The 18,038-nt window shown below is 44.5% G+C and overlaps 1 protein-coding gene across 1 annotated transcript; it reads left to right on the top strand.

Annotated features, from left to right (window-relative positions):
* The first annotated feature begins 54 nt into the window (after positions 1-54).
* On the top strand, positions 55-17,694 carry LOC135919509 (probable tRNA (uracil-O(2)-)-methyltransferase). Its single transcript, XM_065453382.1, has 10 exons — positions 55-652; positions 1,008-1,227; positions 3,153-3,221; positions 4,107-4,211; positions 4,940-5,011; positions 6,038-6,138; positions 6,749-6,932; positions 10,435-10,742; positions 11,287-11,399; positions 17,475-17,694. Exons 1-10 carry the CDS (start codon positions 204-206, stop codon positions 17,648-17,650), a joined length of 1,797 nt encoding a protein of 598 aa, XP_065309454.1. The 5' UTR covers positions 55-203; the 3' UTR covers positions 17,651-17,694.
* Positions 17,695-18,038: the final 344 nt, after the last annotated feature.

The raw sequence follows: 18,038 nt of genomic DNA, 5'->3' as shown, positions 1-18,038 counted from the left end.
TTCCGCTCTAACTGGGGAATACAAATTGCCATCGTAATCAATGGCGTCGTATGGCGTCGTTTGCCTGGGTTGCATTTGCATTGGTTTGGCACGTGCGATTTGTGTTGGTGATCTGCGTTTTAAAGCAACGCCTTCTCGTTTAAAGTCAGCGTGGACGACTGCGCCGTGATTGTCAACTGACATGTTGCTAAAGAGTCGTTGAGATGTGGTTTAACGCGGACTGTTCTGCGGAAGTGCCAGGCAAGGATTCCTTCCAAACTGCTTTGAGAGTTTGGATCGACAAACCACACACTATCAACAGGCGATTGACAGGTGTCAAACCTCTCCGTGAGCGTCTGATCAAGGCAGCTGTACTGGAGTCCGATGATTTGCTTAACGCTCTCACCGAACAACTGAGCAGTGTGGACGTAGATGGACTTGGCAGTGTGCTGGAGCCCCTGACCGATCATCCCGAATGCTCATGGAAGGATGCTTCTGAAATCGTTGGCTATGTCCTGGAAAGAGACCTGGTGCCGAAGCAAATTGACCGGTTTTCTTCCGTTAGGGAGGTGGTGATAGTGCTCAGTGACAGTGCTGTGTTTTACAATGCCTCCAAAACATCCGCAGTCACTCCCAGCATCACCTACAGACTACGCCTGAGTGATGACTCGAGGTAATGCTAGGCAACGCTATGTAGCGTTGTTGACCCATGATCTGTCATGACTGCCCGCAAACAAACTGTGCAAAGCTTGGTAAATTGCAAGTGCGCAGTTTTTTAATTTCTTCATATCTCGTAGCACCAATGTCGTCACATTTGTAGAAATGGCATCACTAATTGAGCAGCAGCAAGTTAATGATATCAATTAGGTGGTGAGTTACGGCACATTCTGTATCTGTTACAGTACTGCCACAGTGAGCTAGGAAGTGAGGAAGTGCTACTGTATCACGATCTCGAAAAGTAGAACGCATTATTAAAAGTTTAAACTTATTCGAAGTTGATTAGATGCAGTTCATTGATTTCGTTCTAGAATTCATTTGGAATTCTTCAAGTTCAAGTGCGAAGATGAAGTGTCGGGGGCGTCGTGGCTCAAGGACCACGTTCTGCCCAAAGTCACTAAGTGGGCTTGCAGCGAACCGATGCCAAAGGGTAAGCAACTGGTGGTGCCCTCACTGAGCCAGGTGCCCATTGAAAAGTACAACACAATGTACTTCAACTTGAAGAAGAAATACGGCAAACATCTTTGCAAGGTAAGTGATTTGTTCTCAGTAAAGCTTGGTTTTGCAGACTTGTAAGGGGTGCCAACTTTCAACACTGCCTAAGAATGGTGGGCGGGGGACCAAATATGTTAATTGGTGCTGCAACAAATCCCAGTGTTAGGAGAGCAGCCTGAACCAAGGACAATAGGAAATGTGACTACTGCGTCTAGAGTTGCATACTCCTTGTAAGCAAGGCACCAAGTGAAGCTGTGTTTGTTTCTAAAATTCAGGGGCGAGATAACCTAACGATTACATTCCTTTTCTTGCTTTGTCAGTGGTCAAAGCAGCACCCCACCTACATTATCGCGGGGATTGTCTGGTCATGAATGATAGACTGTAAAAAGGAAAAGAGGAATAGAATTGAGCAAAAGGGGTCCTTGCATTATACAGGCCCAGCATACATGCACAGTTAGTGTAACTGTGTAGTAGTCTACCCCCATTGGGCTGTTGGTATGTAAGGATGTTGAAAGGGTCTGTTACCAGGGGTTGAAGGATCAGGTAGGGAAGCTCGGTGGCAATGAGAACAGGAGATGATTGAATTTTTGAGTCTGCGATGTGACTCGTGCTATGACGAACTGGCTGTTTGTTTGCTTGAGTGACCTAGAGTTGGGGGTCCGCTGGCCAGTACTGGGGTAACCTCAGCAAAAGAGTGGCCACGTCTTACTGCGGTGTAGGGGTTGTTCGATCGCTCCCATCCGTGATGGTGGTTCGGCGCTGATCATTGGAAGCATTGGGGCTGTTGTCAGCCATGTCCGCTGTCCATAGTCGGCAATCTTGTGGCGTGCAAAATCAGTGATGACGATGAGCCACAATAAACAGGAGTATATTTTTACTGAACATAAGATCCTAGCCGACGGTCATGTGCCTCGGCAGATCAATCTCCAAGGGGCTTTGCGCCGGTCGCACGCGATCTGAGCCACGCGCCCGCTTCGCTTTTTAGGCAATGGCCTGTGCCTCGCCAGCCGTAGTTCTGCTCATCCTCCTCGATGCTGATGCTGCTACCGTAGCAACAGTCGTTAAATGATTTCTAAAGGCAGCATCAATGCGTGCAGATTGTAAGATCTTTGAATAGCATCATCCTAAGTCAACCGCTGAGTTTTGTGTCTATTTTGTAACAATGAACTGGCTTTGATTAAAATAAACATGGGTATTTAATGCTACTTCCTTCTATTGTGCAGCCTTTAAATGTGCCTTGCATTGATGTTTTTCAATGCTACCAATTTTGTCTGAAGATCACTCACTACATGTCACTGAAATAAGTGCAAGAAGAACTTCAGGAATTGCTACAACAAAGTAAGAGCTTACTCAGGGAAACAATTTCAGTTTACCGGCAAATCAGAAGTTACCGAAGACCCCTTGGCACCTTTAACTTTTTATTTCACTGACGTAACAATGTTTGCTGCCATTTGCAATAACACACTGCAGACAGGTAGAGGACGGGAAGGGTGTGCACCTTGGCAACCAATTTCTATTGAGGGGCAATCTTTTATGGTGATCTATTTTATTTTTCTTGCATGTAATTTTTTTACCTTTTGTCACTGACAAGGACATTGCTCTGCTGTTGTCATCAGGATTCGCTAATTGGCATGATGGGTAATAAATGCTGTGTTGAAAATGAATTGGACCATTACAAAATAAAACCCCATATTATGCTTATTGCCTTATAGCCAACAGCATCCCACTTTAGTACTCAGCTATAGAGGCCCATTTTAACTGTGCCTTTTGTCTTAACTTGTAAGTTAGGGATGCTGTTACGAATGTGCTAGCAAATTTTGTCGACTAGTCGTAGCTTGTTGTAAACAAGGCGATGAGGATTGTAAAATAGGGAAAAAGACAGTTCAACAAGAGTGTATTTTGCAAGTTTTTTCCATGAAGTTGCTCCTGTGATTGCTAATACATGTAATACTTTTCTCCAGATCTGGCCAGAAACCACTGATCCCTTTAAGTATGTGTATGAAGACATTGCCATTGCAAGCTACCTGTTGGTAAGCATTTACTGCAGTGTTCCTATATATGGCTTGCATGCATGTTGCCGCAGCTGCAATGGAAGCAAGTTTTGTACCATTAGCACAAAGAAAAATCTGAATCCTTATATGCTTACCTCCAGTGAATCTGTGGAAGCTTCAAAACTGGACTCAAACAATGCATTCCATAATGTCACACATGAACCCGAGTGTTATCAGACATAACAAAATAGTGCATACGAGAAATAAATTTTACATTTCCTGGCTATGCTGTACTTCAAGAAGTGCTCTACTGATGCAATGATCTTGAAAATGGGGGCCTGATGTAGTGTTAATCACAGAAAAACACATTTTTGTTTGTACGCTGCTCAGGACATGCAAGCTTGTAGTAAAAAGTTGAAACATTTACAGCAAACTTGTAAATGTAGTTCTCCATATGTTTTAAGTCTTTCATTGCATAAAAATAAACGTTTTGGGTGTTCACGCGTACATATAACATGATTGCAGTTAAACTGTGGTCATAAAATGGACACGCTGACACCAGAAACGGCCGTCCTGAAAATAAATAGTACTACGTCGGGAGTGTGTTCTGTGCGACTGCCACTTTACAGAATGTTCACCACGAGCCTGCTTTCTTTTACAAATTTTTATGTCTGAATGTATAGCTAGTATTATAGGGTGTGCAAGAGGGCTGCACTAGTAGTTGCAAACAAACTCGATCCCATCGATAGGTTAAACAAAAGCCATTTTAATAACACTCACTTGGGCTGTAAAGCCCTGTTAGTATTCAACAGTCCCTATTCTTTTCTTGCGCTTGACCATGTGCTTCTTCTTTCCTTGACTTGTGCAGCGCTTGCTGTAAAAACAAAGGCATGACAGCATTCTTTTCATGATCTTCCTTGGCAGGCCGTCTGGGATGAGGAGAAGCAAAACGGTTGTGACGTGCCGCCCACCTTCATCGACGTTGGCTGCGGCAATGGGCTCCTTGTCTACCTACTCGCAGCTGAAGGGGTGAGTCTTACTGAGGTCTAGCGTGGTGGTGACAAGCATGTTTGTGCATTTGACATCACCATAGCATGCTTTGGTGCAAAGTAAATGCTAAGTGCATGCTACCTTGATGGATTTGTATGACTGACCAATACAACTACATAAATGCCAAGAATTTCACCGTGCAAAAACTTCATTCTTCTTGAAGGTATCTTTGGTAGGCCTCCCTGTGTGGAATCAGTTGGGAATATCTGTAATGGGGCATCACTTGGAGCAGGGATGTGGCATTTGTGTGTAGTATTCTGTCTAAAACGAACACTGAAATTGGTTTTTCTAATAAATATGCCGTAAGGCTTATGTTGGAGGTGATGTAATGCGGTGTTCAGCTACAAAAACGCAGAATTGTAACGGCTTTGTTGCTAGGAATTTTTACAAAGTAATTGTTTTCCATTTTGACTTTCAGGAACTCTTCCGTAAGTAACCAAAGAATAAACACTATGCAGATGTTTTATTCACTGCTTCAATTAAGTCATGCCATGTCTCAATCAGTGCTAAGTGATTCTGAGTGTTTGTGCAGCCTTTGTCACACTTTGCCAATTATACCCTAACGCTGCTATTGGAAAACCTGCCTTTGAGCTCTTTGCTATGACAACTTGCGGTTAAAACACAGCGTGAAGTAATGAATCTCATATAATTCGACTGTCACTGCTGCTGGTGCCATGGTGAGCAAACAAATTCATTTTTTGATGCAGTACGATGGTGTTGGTGTGGATGTGAGAAAACGGAAAATCTGGGATCTCTTTGGAAGCAGCACAAAATTACTGGTGAGTAAGCATCAGACATTTAAAAAAATTTATTACTGATGAAAAAGCGATCACCTGCAGTGAAAGCTTATTTGAAGCCACGAATTCCCAGACACGAAAGCGAGAGCCAAGGGTAAGTTAGGTGTTGATGCCGACAAGGTTATCCTGGGGTGACCGCATCTTCTGCTTCCTCAAACTTGGTTCTGCTAGCAGTGCCATTCTCTGTTGAGACAGGTGGCGTGATCAAACAAGAGGGACCTCCAATATCACAATGGCCTTCCATAGTGTCAGAAGCCAGTGCGTGAATAGAAATACCAGCTCGTATTTCCTACTGCTGACCTGACTGACCTACTAAGCTATGCTTACAAGTCTTGCTCATGTAGTCCACTTTCCTTTGTTCTATTCTGTACAATTGCCAGCTCGAGAAGGTAGCTCATGTTATACTTGGAACCATGCTCTGAACATAATGTGAGACTATGCTTATTTTCTCACTGCTTTAGAATGCATTTTACTTGGGCCGGTAAATTTGTTTTCTGGCATGCTTGACAGTTGGGGTTCATCTAATGAAGAGAAGAGAGATGTGTGCGAGTAAGGGTTGAAATGTTCACCATCCACAAAATTGTTTTACATTTCAGATGTGAGTCACAAAAATGTCTTGTGACTGAAAGTAAACAACAAAAGATAGTGCTTGAACTGTGGCAGTATAACTGTATACTACTCACTGCCCTAACCCCAGACATGATACAAATTATCAAACATTTCTTATGTTGGTGTTTCAGATTTTAGTTTAGATAAATACACAAAAGTGTGGTTGGCTCTCTTCACAGTGGACAGGCGTTTGTAATAGCTTGGGGTCAAAGTTTTGTGGCTTCCTTGTTCCAAAAACTTCTGTGAGCACCTGTACTTTAAGTGTCAGTGTTAGTCTTGACATACCAACTCGTTGATGCAGTTCACCACTTGAAATTAAAGTAATAGGTATCTCGTGCCTGTACAACTATTGCATAGCAGTAGTACAAAACGATCGACTCCATGCTGGTGTTCTTTTAGGAGCAGCCCATCACGCCTGAAACACGTTTCCCAGAATACACTTGGTGGATTGGAAACCACTCAGACGAGCTGACCCCATGGATACCGTACTTGGCCTCGAGGTGACAATGTTTGAAATTTTCTGCCCAGCGTCTGTTCTAATGCCGTGTTGCCAGGCCAGGCTGAATAAACTCTGCTAATGTGTTGCAGATTAAGATAACGAATATATGAAGTGCAATCTTTATTAGCTTAAACTTCGCTAAGTTGTGTATGAGATAATATAGCAGTGTGAGGAAAGAAGTGACAGGCTTAACGGGTTGAAGTGTCCGAGTAGCTTCACAATCCCTGCAGTTTAAGCTGTTTAAGCAGTCTTCACCTCATGTTGCCTCTTCCTCCCTTCTCAATGCAAACATGTGACTGTGTTGGTGCTGTGCTTTTCAGGTTGCTTACGTAAACATTCAAATTAATTTTTTGTATGCATCTTTGTAGCATCAAGATGCTGTAGTGGTAGCAGGAAAGTTGCTAGTTGCCTCGACCCTTTTTCATCTGAGTTGTGCTATTGAGCAGGAACAAAGTGCAGAGGAAATGAAACGTTAACATCCTTTGTTTTACAGCTTGTGTCTTTTGTCTGTCATTAATGTGGCACATCATTGCTGGCAGGCTGGCAAGACTAATTGAAGATAAGCGCAGTAGGAAAGCTTTCCTAAAATATACTTTTGCCAATGTCAACAGGTCAAAACCAGATGCACGGGTGTTCCTGCTGCCCTGCTGCCCTTTCACCTTTCATGGGAAGTACCAGCGGCAGCATGGTGGCATGAGCCAGTACCAGTCATACCTGCTTTTCCTGCAAGGGCTCTGCCACGACCTTGGCTTTGATGTCACTTTGGACAGACTACGCATCCCTTCCACCAAGAGGGTGAGGAATTATGGTTGACAGTGTCACCGCTGTAGGAGTTGGGGCCGGGCATGTTAAAAGGGCTAGCTGGCCCATGCCGTCGTCCGACTCATTTATGCTAAGGACAATGTTGAAGGGAGGAACCTGTTCTCATAAAGAACGAGGAGTACTGGGTTTATATATGATATCTATGTGAGGAGTCACTCTAGCATGACTAATTGAAGCACTCTGAGGAGGCGAAAAAGTCTGCTCTGTCCTGCCTACATCCCTAGGCCAGGGAAATCTGCCGCCCCACTTCTGTCCATTTGGAATGTCCAAAGTGGTCGAAGGACCCGTGTTGATGGCAACAGTTCACACAATCACTCCCACACCTTTGTTCACTGAACACACAGAAAGGAGGGGAGCTTCGTGGACAGGGATTGTCACGCTTGACTTAAGCTGGCACGTCTTGGTTCCTGGGATGACCCAGCAGTTAGCTGGAGAGTCTGTCAAATTACCGTGGCGGTTTGCGGAGTCCATGAGGAAACGCCTTAGAACACCTTTTTAGTTTCTTGCTCCCATTGGTCCATGATGGCAATAGTGAACCAACAAACAACACTCAATCCACCAAGCGTGTCTTGCCTTGCTAGTACTGCAGGTCTCTCCGAGGGGGATGCATTGTTAGCTTCACAAAGTGATTTGTCGCAGGGGAGCCGGAGAGGCTAGAAGGTCACTGCCCCAGTGGACGATCGTAACATCATCAGAAGTTCCTTATGGAAACTTGAAATTTTGCTGTGTACTCTGACTGCTGTGTACAAACTCTGCTGTGTGCGCGCGCTCATCAATAGTTTGAGATGAACAACGTGGCATCTGAGGCCGGAGAGACCCCAGTTGACCATGGTATGAAATCAGCAGTCTGAAAAGTGGCTGGCCGAATGCTATGCATAGCAGCAATCATTTATGGTGCATTTTTTGCAGAAATACCATATTTTTGCATGGAAAACCCACACCTCCATTCACAACAGCCCGGAAAGAAAAGAAATATCTGTGCATACAGTCCGTGTAACTAACTGCATAAAGAAACGCTCAGATTGTTGCAAAAGCAGTCTCCATTTACTGGTGCTCGACTCGTCCACGTCATATCTTCGGCCAGCGGCTTGGTTCCTCCATTCTTTGGCGATGCTGACAAAGCCAGATTCACACACCGGCATTATTGTGGACGGATCAGCCATGTGACGTGTGACGTGAATTGGATAATTTTGCAGCTAGCACTCGCACAACAGCGGATGAAAGTGCGGGCGGAGCAGCCCTTGCATAGGCAACGGTGACAGCGCAAGCGAGACCGAGCTAAAAATTCCAATGGTGATTTGACCCGCCACCGCATCGTGAAGCGCTTCCCGCAGACTGAGGGAGTGCCGCGAGAATGGGTGGCGTGTGCATTTGCCAACGCCTCGTGTATTTTAGCTGACTACTAAACACAAAATGGCAACCTGTAAAGAAAAGGAGAATGGGCAACCATGAACGTGTGGAGAAGGGAGCTTCAACACGCAGGGGTGGGAAGATGGAATATTTGTGCACAGCCATTCATTTCAAAGCCTGTGAGGCATATGACCAAGCAAGCATCTGTGACATTAGAGAGCTTTAGCTTGCCTTAAACGTGGTACCTTTTACGAAATACTACCAGGTTATCAGAGTCATGGATGGCAGTAGCAGCACTGGTAGGGACATTTTGTTATACTTTTCCCAACCGCATTGTGTTTGAAACATTTGTTTCACATGTGTGTTTATCACATGATACTGCCAATGCTTCACAACCGCAGTTAAGCAGACTGTCGTGTTCTGTCTGTGTTCTCTCCGGTTAGAGATTGTGCCCCAAGATGGCACCACCAGCATGGCTGTTCTCCCAAACGTTTTTGGCAACTCACCCTTGTATTCTAGAGTGTTATTCCACTCAGTCTTCCACCTCGACTGAAGAAAGCAGACGGCAGTACTTCCCCTTGGTAGCCGTAATCACTGCGCTTCATGATCATCCACGGCAATTCTTGAGAAGTGGAATGTCTTCATCATTCGAGGAGCAGCACTGTGTTCGATTTGGTGGAGCGGAGCAAAAGCTTCGAGTCGAGGGTCGTTTGAGAATGCGGGAGTCAATATTCCACGAAGGGTAACACAGTAAACCCTCATTGTAACAAAGTGAATGGGAAGGTGAAAAAATAGATATAAGCGATAATTTGATAAATGCAACTACTCTGTGAATGTTTTAAAAGTTATAGCTGAAATAGCACAACTCTGTGGAAGTTAAGGTGTGGGATATTCACCGAAGCAAATCTTTATTGCAGTGCAAGAAATGCAGTCAGCTGGGTCTGCCAGGTAGAATGTAGCCTCGTCTAGGTCTTGCTCTTCACGTTGCTGAAGTAGGGAGCTCAGCCGATGCTCACACCGTCACTTCGTGGTGTCACGGTTCACGGCTGCACTTTCTCCAACAATTGATTTCAAGGAACCTTGGGCTGTCTAGTGCAGGGCTTTGTGATTCCACATTTCTGCCGGTCGCTGCTTTCCATTTCCCGCATCAAAAGAATATTTCGCTCTAAAGTCAGAGCCACTTTTGTATCGGGACTGGCAGTGTCGTTTCCAACTGCAGACCACAGAAGCACATGCAAGGCACGTGTACAGAAGCAATCCACAAACCACGTGTTCACAGAGCTTGCAGCGAGCGATGCGTGAACGCACACAATTCAGAGGAAGTAGTGTGCCTTGATTCGTGCAGTTAGAGTGACCTTGGGCAACGCGGTGCATTCCGGGCATGCGGAAGGCTGTCCAGAGTGCACCGTGTTGCCCAAGGTCACTCCAACTGCACGAATCAAGACACACTACTTCCTCTGTGCTTGTGTGCGTTCATGCATCGCTCGCTGCAAGCTTTGTGAACACGTGGTTTGTGGATTGTTTCTGTACGCGTGCCTTGCATGTGCTTCTGTGGTCTGCAGTTGGAAACGGCACTGCCAGTCCCCAAACGAAAGTGGCTTACTTTAGAGCAAAATATTCTTCTGTCTGTTTCTGACAGATGTCTTCTGACATCTGTCTGTTTTGTTGCACACTTCTTCCACATTGCGACGGCACCATGGCGGCAATGCTCGTTGCTAACGCACAGGCGCAACATGGTGGAAAAGGGTTTGCAAGCATTGCGATGATGGTAGCTGGTAATGGAGAGGGTCACTTGTCACTAATGACGCACGAGCACAGCATGGAGGAAAAGGGTGCTCTGGCATTGCAATGTTGTAGCTGGTGACGGAGGGGATCATTTACTTGCTCGGCACGAGAGGTACTGAGTGCCGCCATGAGTGTGCACTCCCTCCTTGCTAGTTAGCTCTAAGCGGAGCAGCCTGTCGGTATGCTTAAAGTTATCTGGTTTAAGGTAAATGCGTTTGTGTTGGGACTGGGGGGGAAATTTTGCCTAAACCGATAATTCAAGTACAACATTTTTTGCTATAACTTATTGACAAGCTATAGCTTTATTGTCATAATAACCGTTCTACTTGGCTGCCCACAGATTTGCTTGGTATGCAAGCCAGGAGAGCGAAAAGACCAACAAGCTGCTGCTGACGATATAGAGGGCTTCATTCCGAGCCGCATCGACTTGCAGCAGGAGACCCGACTAAAGCAAGAGCACGAGGCGCACGCGGAAAAGTTCGAGCCAAGAGCCAAGACGGAGGCTGTCCGCAACTGTACTCAGCTGGACAGGGATTTTCTGGACTGCACGGTGGACCTTTTGGCTCAGAAGCTCCTCCAAATGGGTACTGACTCGCCCTGTGGGTCACCTGAGTCTCCAGGACAAGACCATTGGCTGAAGGGTGGCAAGTTGAACTTCAGTTTATTTTTGTTTGTTTGTTTTTGGGTTACTGGAGTCCATTGCGTTTCACTGGAGTCCCCGTTGTCATCCAGAAAGCAGCATGAGCTGATGAGGGGCACAGTAGATGTGAAATGTACTTAATGAACTGTTGAACTGGTTGGTCTTGTGTAACTGTGGAAAAGACTTAATACTAAAAAAAATATTCGCCCTTTCTTAGTGTACATTTTTTAAGTGTTAAGTCCTCTCTTCAATGATGTGAAATGGTTTCAATAACTGCAGCAAAATTTCGGACTGCGTTGGAAAGCCTTGTTTCTGGCAGTACAGATACAAAGCAGCCTCTGCGCAAAATTTTTGGCATTTGAAATACATGCAGTTGTAAACGATTGGGACACCTGCACCAAACTCAAAGAAGCTCTGCCATTGTTGCGCTCCAGAAGTGACATGGAACCCAGAATGTGAAACGCCCTGTTCCACTGTCATGCTGCTGTCAGAGGGTGGTCTGGTTATTGTAACGAGTGGCGTGTTCTTCCTCAACATGTACTTTGCAGGCAGCCTCCATCTGAGTGAGCTTGCGGAATCGCTAAGCAAAGATGACCTAAACATGTTGAAGAGTCAGTGTGGGGGCCTCCAGACACTAATCAGAAACCACAAGCACATTTTTCGGGGTAAGTATTGTCATGCGTGGATGTACGAGCAGGGCAGTGTCCACTATCATTGCTGTCATTGTCAGGCATGAGCTCGTGACCTCTTGAATGACCAGCTTAGTTTGCAGCCTTGTAATGACTAGCGGGTTTTTTGTATACTTCAATAATATCTGTTCTATGACCACGTAGTCCTTCTCTTCCCTCGGTTACGCGACAGGTATGGTGCAAGTGAAGAGATAACACTAAGAATTAGGCCGGCATGGATGGAGGTAAATTGACACATTGTCTCACTGATGCATGGTGGCCGAAGTGCGACATTGCGAGAGTGCTTCACCTTCAGTGTGCGTTGTGAAGCGTACATGCTCTGCAAGATGGTGAAACACATGTTGCACATTGCGCACAATGTGTTGCCTTGAGCTTGCAGAGTGTATTTTTAACACACCAACAGGAGCTAAAGTGTAAACAAAGGTCTAAACAAAAGTTGTAAACAAAGGCATCCAGTCTGACATTAACTGATACCGCTTACATTTAGGTGTTTGATCAGTGCAGGGCATTGGCACTATTCCATGTTGTCTGGCTGTTGTTAAATTGAAATTTCTAATGAAATGTTACATTTTTTTTTCTAGAGGTGTGCGAATATCAAAATTTTCGAATACGAATCAAATACGAATACTTAGCTTGGAATATTGAATAACAATATGCACATGCACTTATTAGCAAGTTGGGTTAATTATTTTGTTTTGTAACATTGCAATTACATTGTCAACGTTAAAAAACTAGACTAATAAGCCGTTATACTAAAACATTGTCTATTTGGCTTATTTTAGAAAATTTCGTAATTCCTGCTAGCTGTCCTTGCCAGCCTGTGCCAGTCACTCATCGCACTTGCTGTCAAGCAATAAGCACCAAATTGGGGGTGGTGTTTAAAAAAGAGAAAGGTAGGGAGGGAGGGAGGGGAGAGAGAGAGAGAAAATGAGCCATTCCACTCTGCGAAGGTGGATGACCATCGAAGCTGTAGCAGGTTAGGCAAGGGTAAATGTATATATTTTGACCATTTGATAATGGCAGTGATGATAGCTTTGTGATTACTGTGATATACACTGATTGGTTCAGTTACAACATAAGACAGAATCTTGGTTAAAGTTAAATCTATACATGACTGTTGTTGAGCAGTTGAGTGACTTGTATCGGTGTGGCACTTCAGACCGAACTTTTCTAGCACAAAGTGAGTGAACCATTTCTTGTCTGGTTCCAAATTGGCGACATTGAAGTCTCCAACGATGATCACAAGGGTACTTACTGTCAACACGGCTAACCCATGTGAAGTGCGTGGCCATGAAATACTCAATATCACACTGGGGTATGCCTGGAGATATATGCACAGTAGATATTACGATTCCGTCTCTTGTTTGTATGACACAGACATCCATCATCACTGTTGCTGGCATTGCCCTCTTGTGAGCCAAGTGGACAATTGTACATGCATTTTGTAGCCATGAACCTTACAGGGCTATGAGCCATTGCATTACTTGCTTGCTTACGGGTGTGCGAGTGCTTACGGGGATATGAGGCATTGATGATGATGATAGTTTTTATTGACGCACACGAAAAATGCACGGAACCCTAGCCATATACAGGTTCGCTGTAAAAAAAAAACTGCACCCTCGTTGTTCGCCAACCCATGCCGCGTGCTACCGAGAGGCTGGCTTTCCCGCAAGGTTTACAGGTTCAGTGGCTAAGTGTGCTTTACAGGCACAATTTGCTCGCGGTACGAAATTATAACAAAATTCAGCACAGAATCGCCACAATATTCTTAGATTAGATAGAAGCAAATGCCAAGAACGGTGTTTGCTCTCACACAGTCAGGAGTATACGCGATTTGATTCGAATGTTCGTAATAACCGAATATTCGAGCGTTTTCAAATAGTATATATATTTTGAATAGAATACAAATGTTAAAAATATAATATTCGATAATATTCGAACTTTTCGAATATTCGCACACCCCTAATTTTTTTGCCAATATTGTGGTCTCTAAAAGACCCAAGTCCTTGCGCTTGCATTTTCATATTTTATTTAGTGCTTAGCACCAGTACGCTGAGTGAAAGCAAGGGTGTGGCACTCATTTAGTGTTACATACTTTAGAACTGACCCTGTCAGGCACTGTGTGGTCTCTAACCAACTTTAGTGGTGCCTGTAGCAGGTACTAGCATCATCTTTTTTTAATCATCATCGTGTTTCCTTAGCAGAAGCTGCCAGAAAAGAAAAACTAAGCTTGTTGCCCATCAAGAATTCTATCTTGCTTCTGTGATGTACGAGCTGTTGTGAGCCTGGTCTTTTGCTTTCACTTTTTTGGGAGTGCTCGCTGCCATTATTGGCTTTGATTGTTGTCATTATTGTCATCGTCTCTGTCATGCCGTTGTTGACAGGCTATGCCCAGCTCGGTCAACTACCATTCTTTCCACATTTCTCCAAATGTAACCTCGTGCAACTGAAACCTTTACTGCAGACAACTTGCACAGTTTGAATGCTAGCAGCACAGCACTGCGAGGAGCCCCGTGTGTGAAGAGCGCCAGTAGCCTTGACAGCCATATGCATGCCAAGTAGGGGTGTGCGAATACTCAAATACCACCAAATTAAATCAAATAGTGAAATTGCAAATAGTAATTTCATTCGCAAATCTAATATCTACTATACTTAATTTTTCGAATATTCAGTCTAGAGACCTGCGCAGTGCCACATATCACCTATGCCGCGGAGCCCTTTGTTCTTGATGCCATGCAAGCGAGCGCTCCATTGTGCTGTTTTGGGTGCAAAAGGAACACCAAGTGCACCGCGGGCGGGCCACTACGACTGACACAGTAGCAAACTTTGTCTCTGCGAGCGCTTCTTCCAGGGCCGCCTCTGTCAGTACAAGGTTTGTCCAGGTTGACGGGCCCGAGCGAAACGATAATGCGATGTGGACAGAAGGAATGGCAACAGAAGCAATGTGAAAGCACGTGCGTACATCAGGTCGATTGGCCGCCGGAAGGCATGCAGATTGTGTTGGATGCGCAGCGACAAACTTAATGCCACTTCAGCAGCCATCAATTTAACCAGTACGCATCATCTCGGAACCACTCACTGATGAGCCACCCGTACGAATGTATTAGCAGCAAGCATTGTGCAACGTCTTGCAGCCTCTTACCACATTGGCCAGTGGCAAATTTTACTTGGAAACTCTACGCCTAGCAGCAGACCTTTGCCACGGCCATTAGGACTAACTGGCGCTGCTTCATTGGGTGCCCAGTGGCTAATGTTATGCTTTGGTGCCAAATTGATGCAGATCTATTTGCACCAGCCTCGCAACACTCGAACAGCTGCCAAACTGCCTCACAAGCAGCATGTGCGGGATAATTGTTCATGGCCACCATCTTTGCAACACACCGTATGGCATGTTCTCATTCCTGACTCCGTTCGTAGACACACATCAGTCTCATTTTATAGCTTCAAGCACCCCATCACAAGACAAGCTTTGGATTTATGTGGCGGGTGCGAAAGTGTCATGTGCCTAGTGTGTTGACTGCCCGGCTGCAACATCAGCTCGGATGGACGATGACAAAGAAGAGGGTGGAGGCACAGCACGAAACTTGCCGCCATTCTCCCGATTTCAGAATCTTTGACAGGTGGCAAATCATTTCGAACCTGACAATGAAAAGGTGCATTCCTTTGTTTGCCATTACCGACCGCTGTTGAGCCACACAGCACCAATGATGGCTATGCGCAGAGCGGTGATCGAGCCACAAGAGATGCGGTCTGTTTCCATCTATCGTACAGGTTGGCCTTATGATAACCCACGTGCCATAAGGATGGAAACGCCCTTCTGTATTTTAGCGAGGAAAACTGGACAGCAAGACTTTCTTTGCAGTAAAAGATTGCCATAAAACACTAGTGTGCTATTAAAATGAGAACCTCATTGGTATTCAGTATAACATAATATCGCTAGCTCTTTAGCTTGAGGGGAAAGAAAAGCACTTGGTTCTTTTTCGAGTCTATTGATAAAAAATATTTTCTAGACCATATACTGAAACTGAACTGTAATCACTGCTGGCATACTAATTTGTAGTTCCCTTTAATAAGAATAAACCGTACTGCGTACCTTAATTTCTACAAACAGTGCCCAGCAAATGAAACTTGACACTCGGAATGTTCGGGACACCACGCTGATTAGTTCTGCTATATAATGAAAGTGAGGGCCTTTGTACACACATTGTGACTGCATTAGGTCTCATACCGATCTGCGCTAATAAGCGCTAGTTGCGATATTGTCTGAGCATCACATTTCAATTGATTAGCAGTGCACCTAAGTTGCTGGTTGCTTGCTGCATTCCTGTTATGAAATGCTAGGAGATTCCCGAGCCTCTGTGAAGCAGTACATTTTCATGCCACAAATTTGTGAGCACTAAACGTGATAAATTTTCTAATGTTCAATTCAATTTTATTTTTCTTCATTTGATTCAATGATCGATTCGAAATCCACTCCTTGGTATTCGCAAGCCCCTAATTTTCAGTATTGCAACACACTCAATCCATAATGCGTTGCTATAGTGAAGCTGAAGAAAAAGCTTCACTTTGTTGTATCCATTACTTCGCCGTAAGGATAGTCTGCCCTCATGGTGGACATTGGCTTCCATGGAAAGGGGTAGGGGGGTTACCGTTTGTAACCACTAGGTAACCAGACGTAAAAGCCTGCTGCATACCGGAGAAGGGATAAATCGGAGAAAGACTACAAAATGAGCAGATTGCTTTTTGTAATGCAGCTGTTAACAGTAACGCATTTTCACCACCATTGTGCATGCTCAAGTAGCGGTGTAACAGGCCTTAGTGTTTCTTGAGTGTGCCGGCGGAGTGCTGCAGGCCTCCAATTTCGTAAAACGCTTGTTGCCATATGCAAGTGGATGCTTAGAAACGTTAAAGAAGCATCTCTTTACGCTGTCGTCCGGTGACGGGCCTTGCATTTAAGCAGAGAGTGGCACACCGCTGGCACATTCAAGGAATGTTGATAAGCCATGCGATTGCCGCAAGTATCAGCAGTGGCCATAATATGCAACAGTTCGTTTTATTTCTACTCTTTTTATTTGTCACGCTAAATGTCCGATCCTTGCAATAATGGCAGCATGACTTGGTCAAAGCCAGTGTTGAATAATTAAAAGGTTAGCTACAAAAGACGAGCCCCCTGGCTACGTGCGTGCAGCAGATTATCGCAGCCGTGGTTACAGCATGTACTGTATGTAAACTGAGGAGAAGAGACCAGGACGGCAGCATAAAAATTTTTATAGAAAATTCTTGCAATGTGGAATTATCTCGATGCTTTACATTGACAGAACGGTCGCACCTAGGCTGTACTTGATTTCAGCCTGCGTGCATAGGCTGCGAAGAAATAAAACTTTTCGTGGCATTTGTGGTTTCTAGACTTTTGCTTGTGACTGTACATATTTCAGAGGGGCATGTGTAATAAATACATCAATTTTGTCAGCTTTTTAAATGCACTATTGGGTGCAGTTCACATAATTGTAATATCGTTTTTGTTGCCTAGTTACTGAGTGGTAAACTTAACAGCTTGGTTTTTCGAGATGTTGCAGTTCTCAACAATTTCTATGGAAGTAACTCGACTGCATAAATAAAGATTCTGCTTCCTACAGTCCCTAGGATTGAACTTTTTCTTTTAAGTGCATTAAACATCGTCAAACTTGGTGCAGTGGTTGCCAAGTAAAAAGGCTTCTGCATTCCTGTGTAGTACTTATGACAAATTCGACAAATCACACCATTAGGCACTGGCGTGCCCTTCTACCATAATGATTGGATGAAACGGCACCCTAGTGTACAGCGGGGCTATTTGCCGAATTCACCTTTACATAGAAGCCCCCATGCTTAAGCTTCCTCTTAATGTTTGGTTTGTTGTTGCCCATGCTTGAAGCAATGCTAATCTGCCCATACGACAGGGGTTGAATTGCAAAGTGTCACCCATTTGAGCAGGACCGTATATTCCGTTTGAGCAATTTAAAGTTGATGTCTGTCGGTGTTGTTGCACAGGAAAGATGGTTTGAATAATTTCAGTTGACAAGGGCCTGGTATCCCTCAATGTTCCCAAGTCGGCAGCCGAGCTTGAGGGGTCTTCAAAAAAGAACTCCACCACAAAGCCACGGGGAAAACGGAAACATTGTTGGTTCCACCGGAACCATCCGCAGGGCTGCCCGCTTCAGGGCAACGAGTGCACTTTCATTCACGAGTAATAAACAACTTTATACGCACAATAAAAAAAAATGTTTCTGTGTGTTGTACTTGGCAGCCAGACTACTGTAGAGGTGGGTTTTATATAAACAAAGCGAAATCAAAACTTGGATCTTAATTTTGATATCAGTGTTATAGTATTCACTGCATCTTGAAATCAGTAGCACTGCAGCTCTCTTTGAGTGCACAAGATAGGTGCAGCACTATAGTAGTACTCGGTTTCACACATAGGAAGCAACATTACAAAGACAGACTGGACTTCTCACACTGCTCGCATTTGCAACCGAAGATAGTGCGTCATATATGAAAGAACGATATCGGAGTGCGACATGCGATTCAACCTTTAAACAGCAAAATATGACAATTATTACATGGCTGGTTTTACAGATC

The sequence above is a fragment of the Dermacentor albipictus genome, chromosome 2 (genome assembly GCF_038994185.2).
Source record: "Dermacentor albipictus isolate Rhodes 1998 colony chromosome 2, USDA_Dalb.pri_finalv2, whole genome shotgun sequence".
Taxonomy (NCBI): domain Eukaryota; kingdom Metazoa; phylum Arthropoda; class Arachnida; order Ixodida; family Ixodidae; genus Dermacentor; species Dermacentor albipictus.
This window is presented reverse-complemented; position numbering and strand designations above follow the sequence as displayed.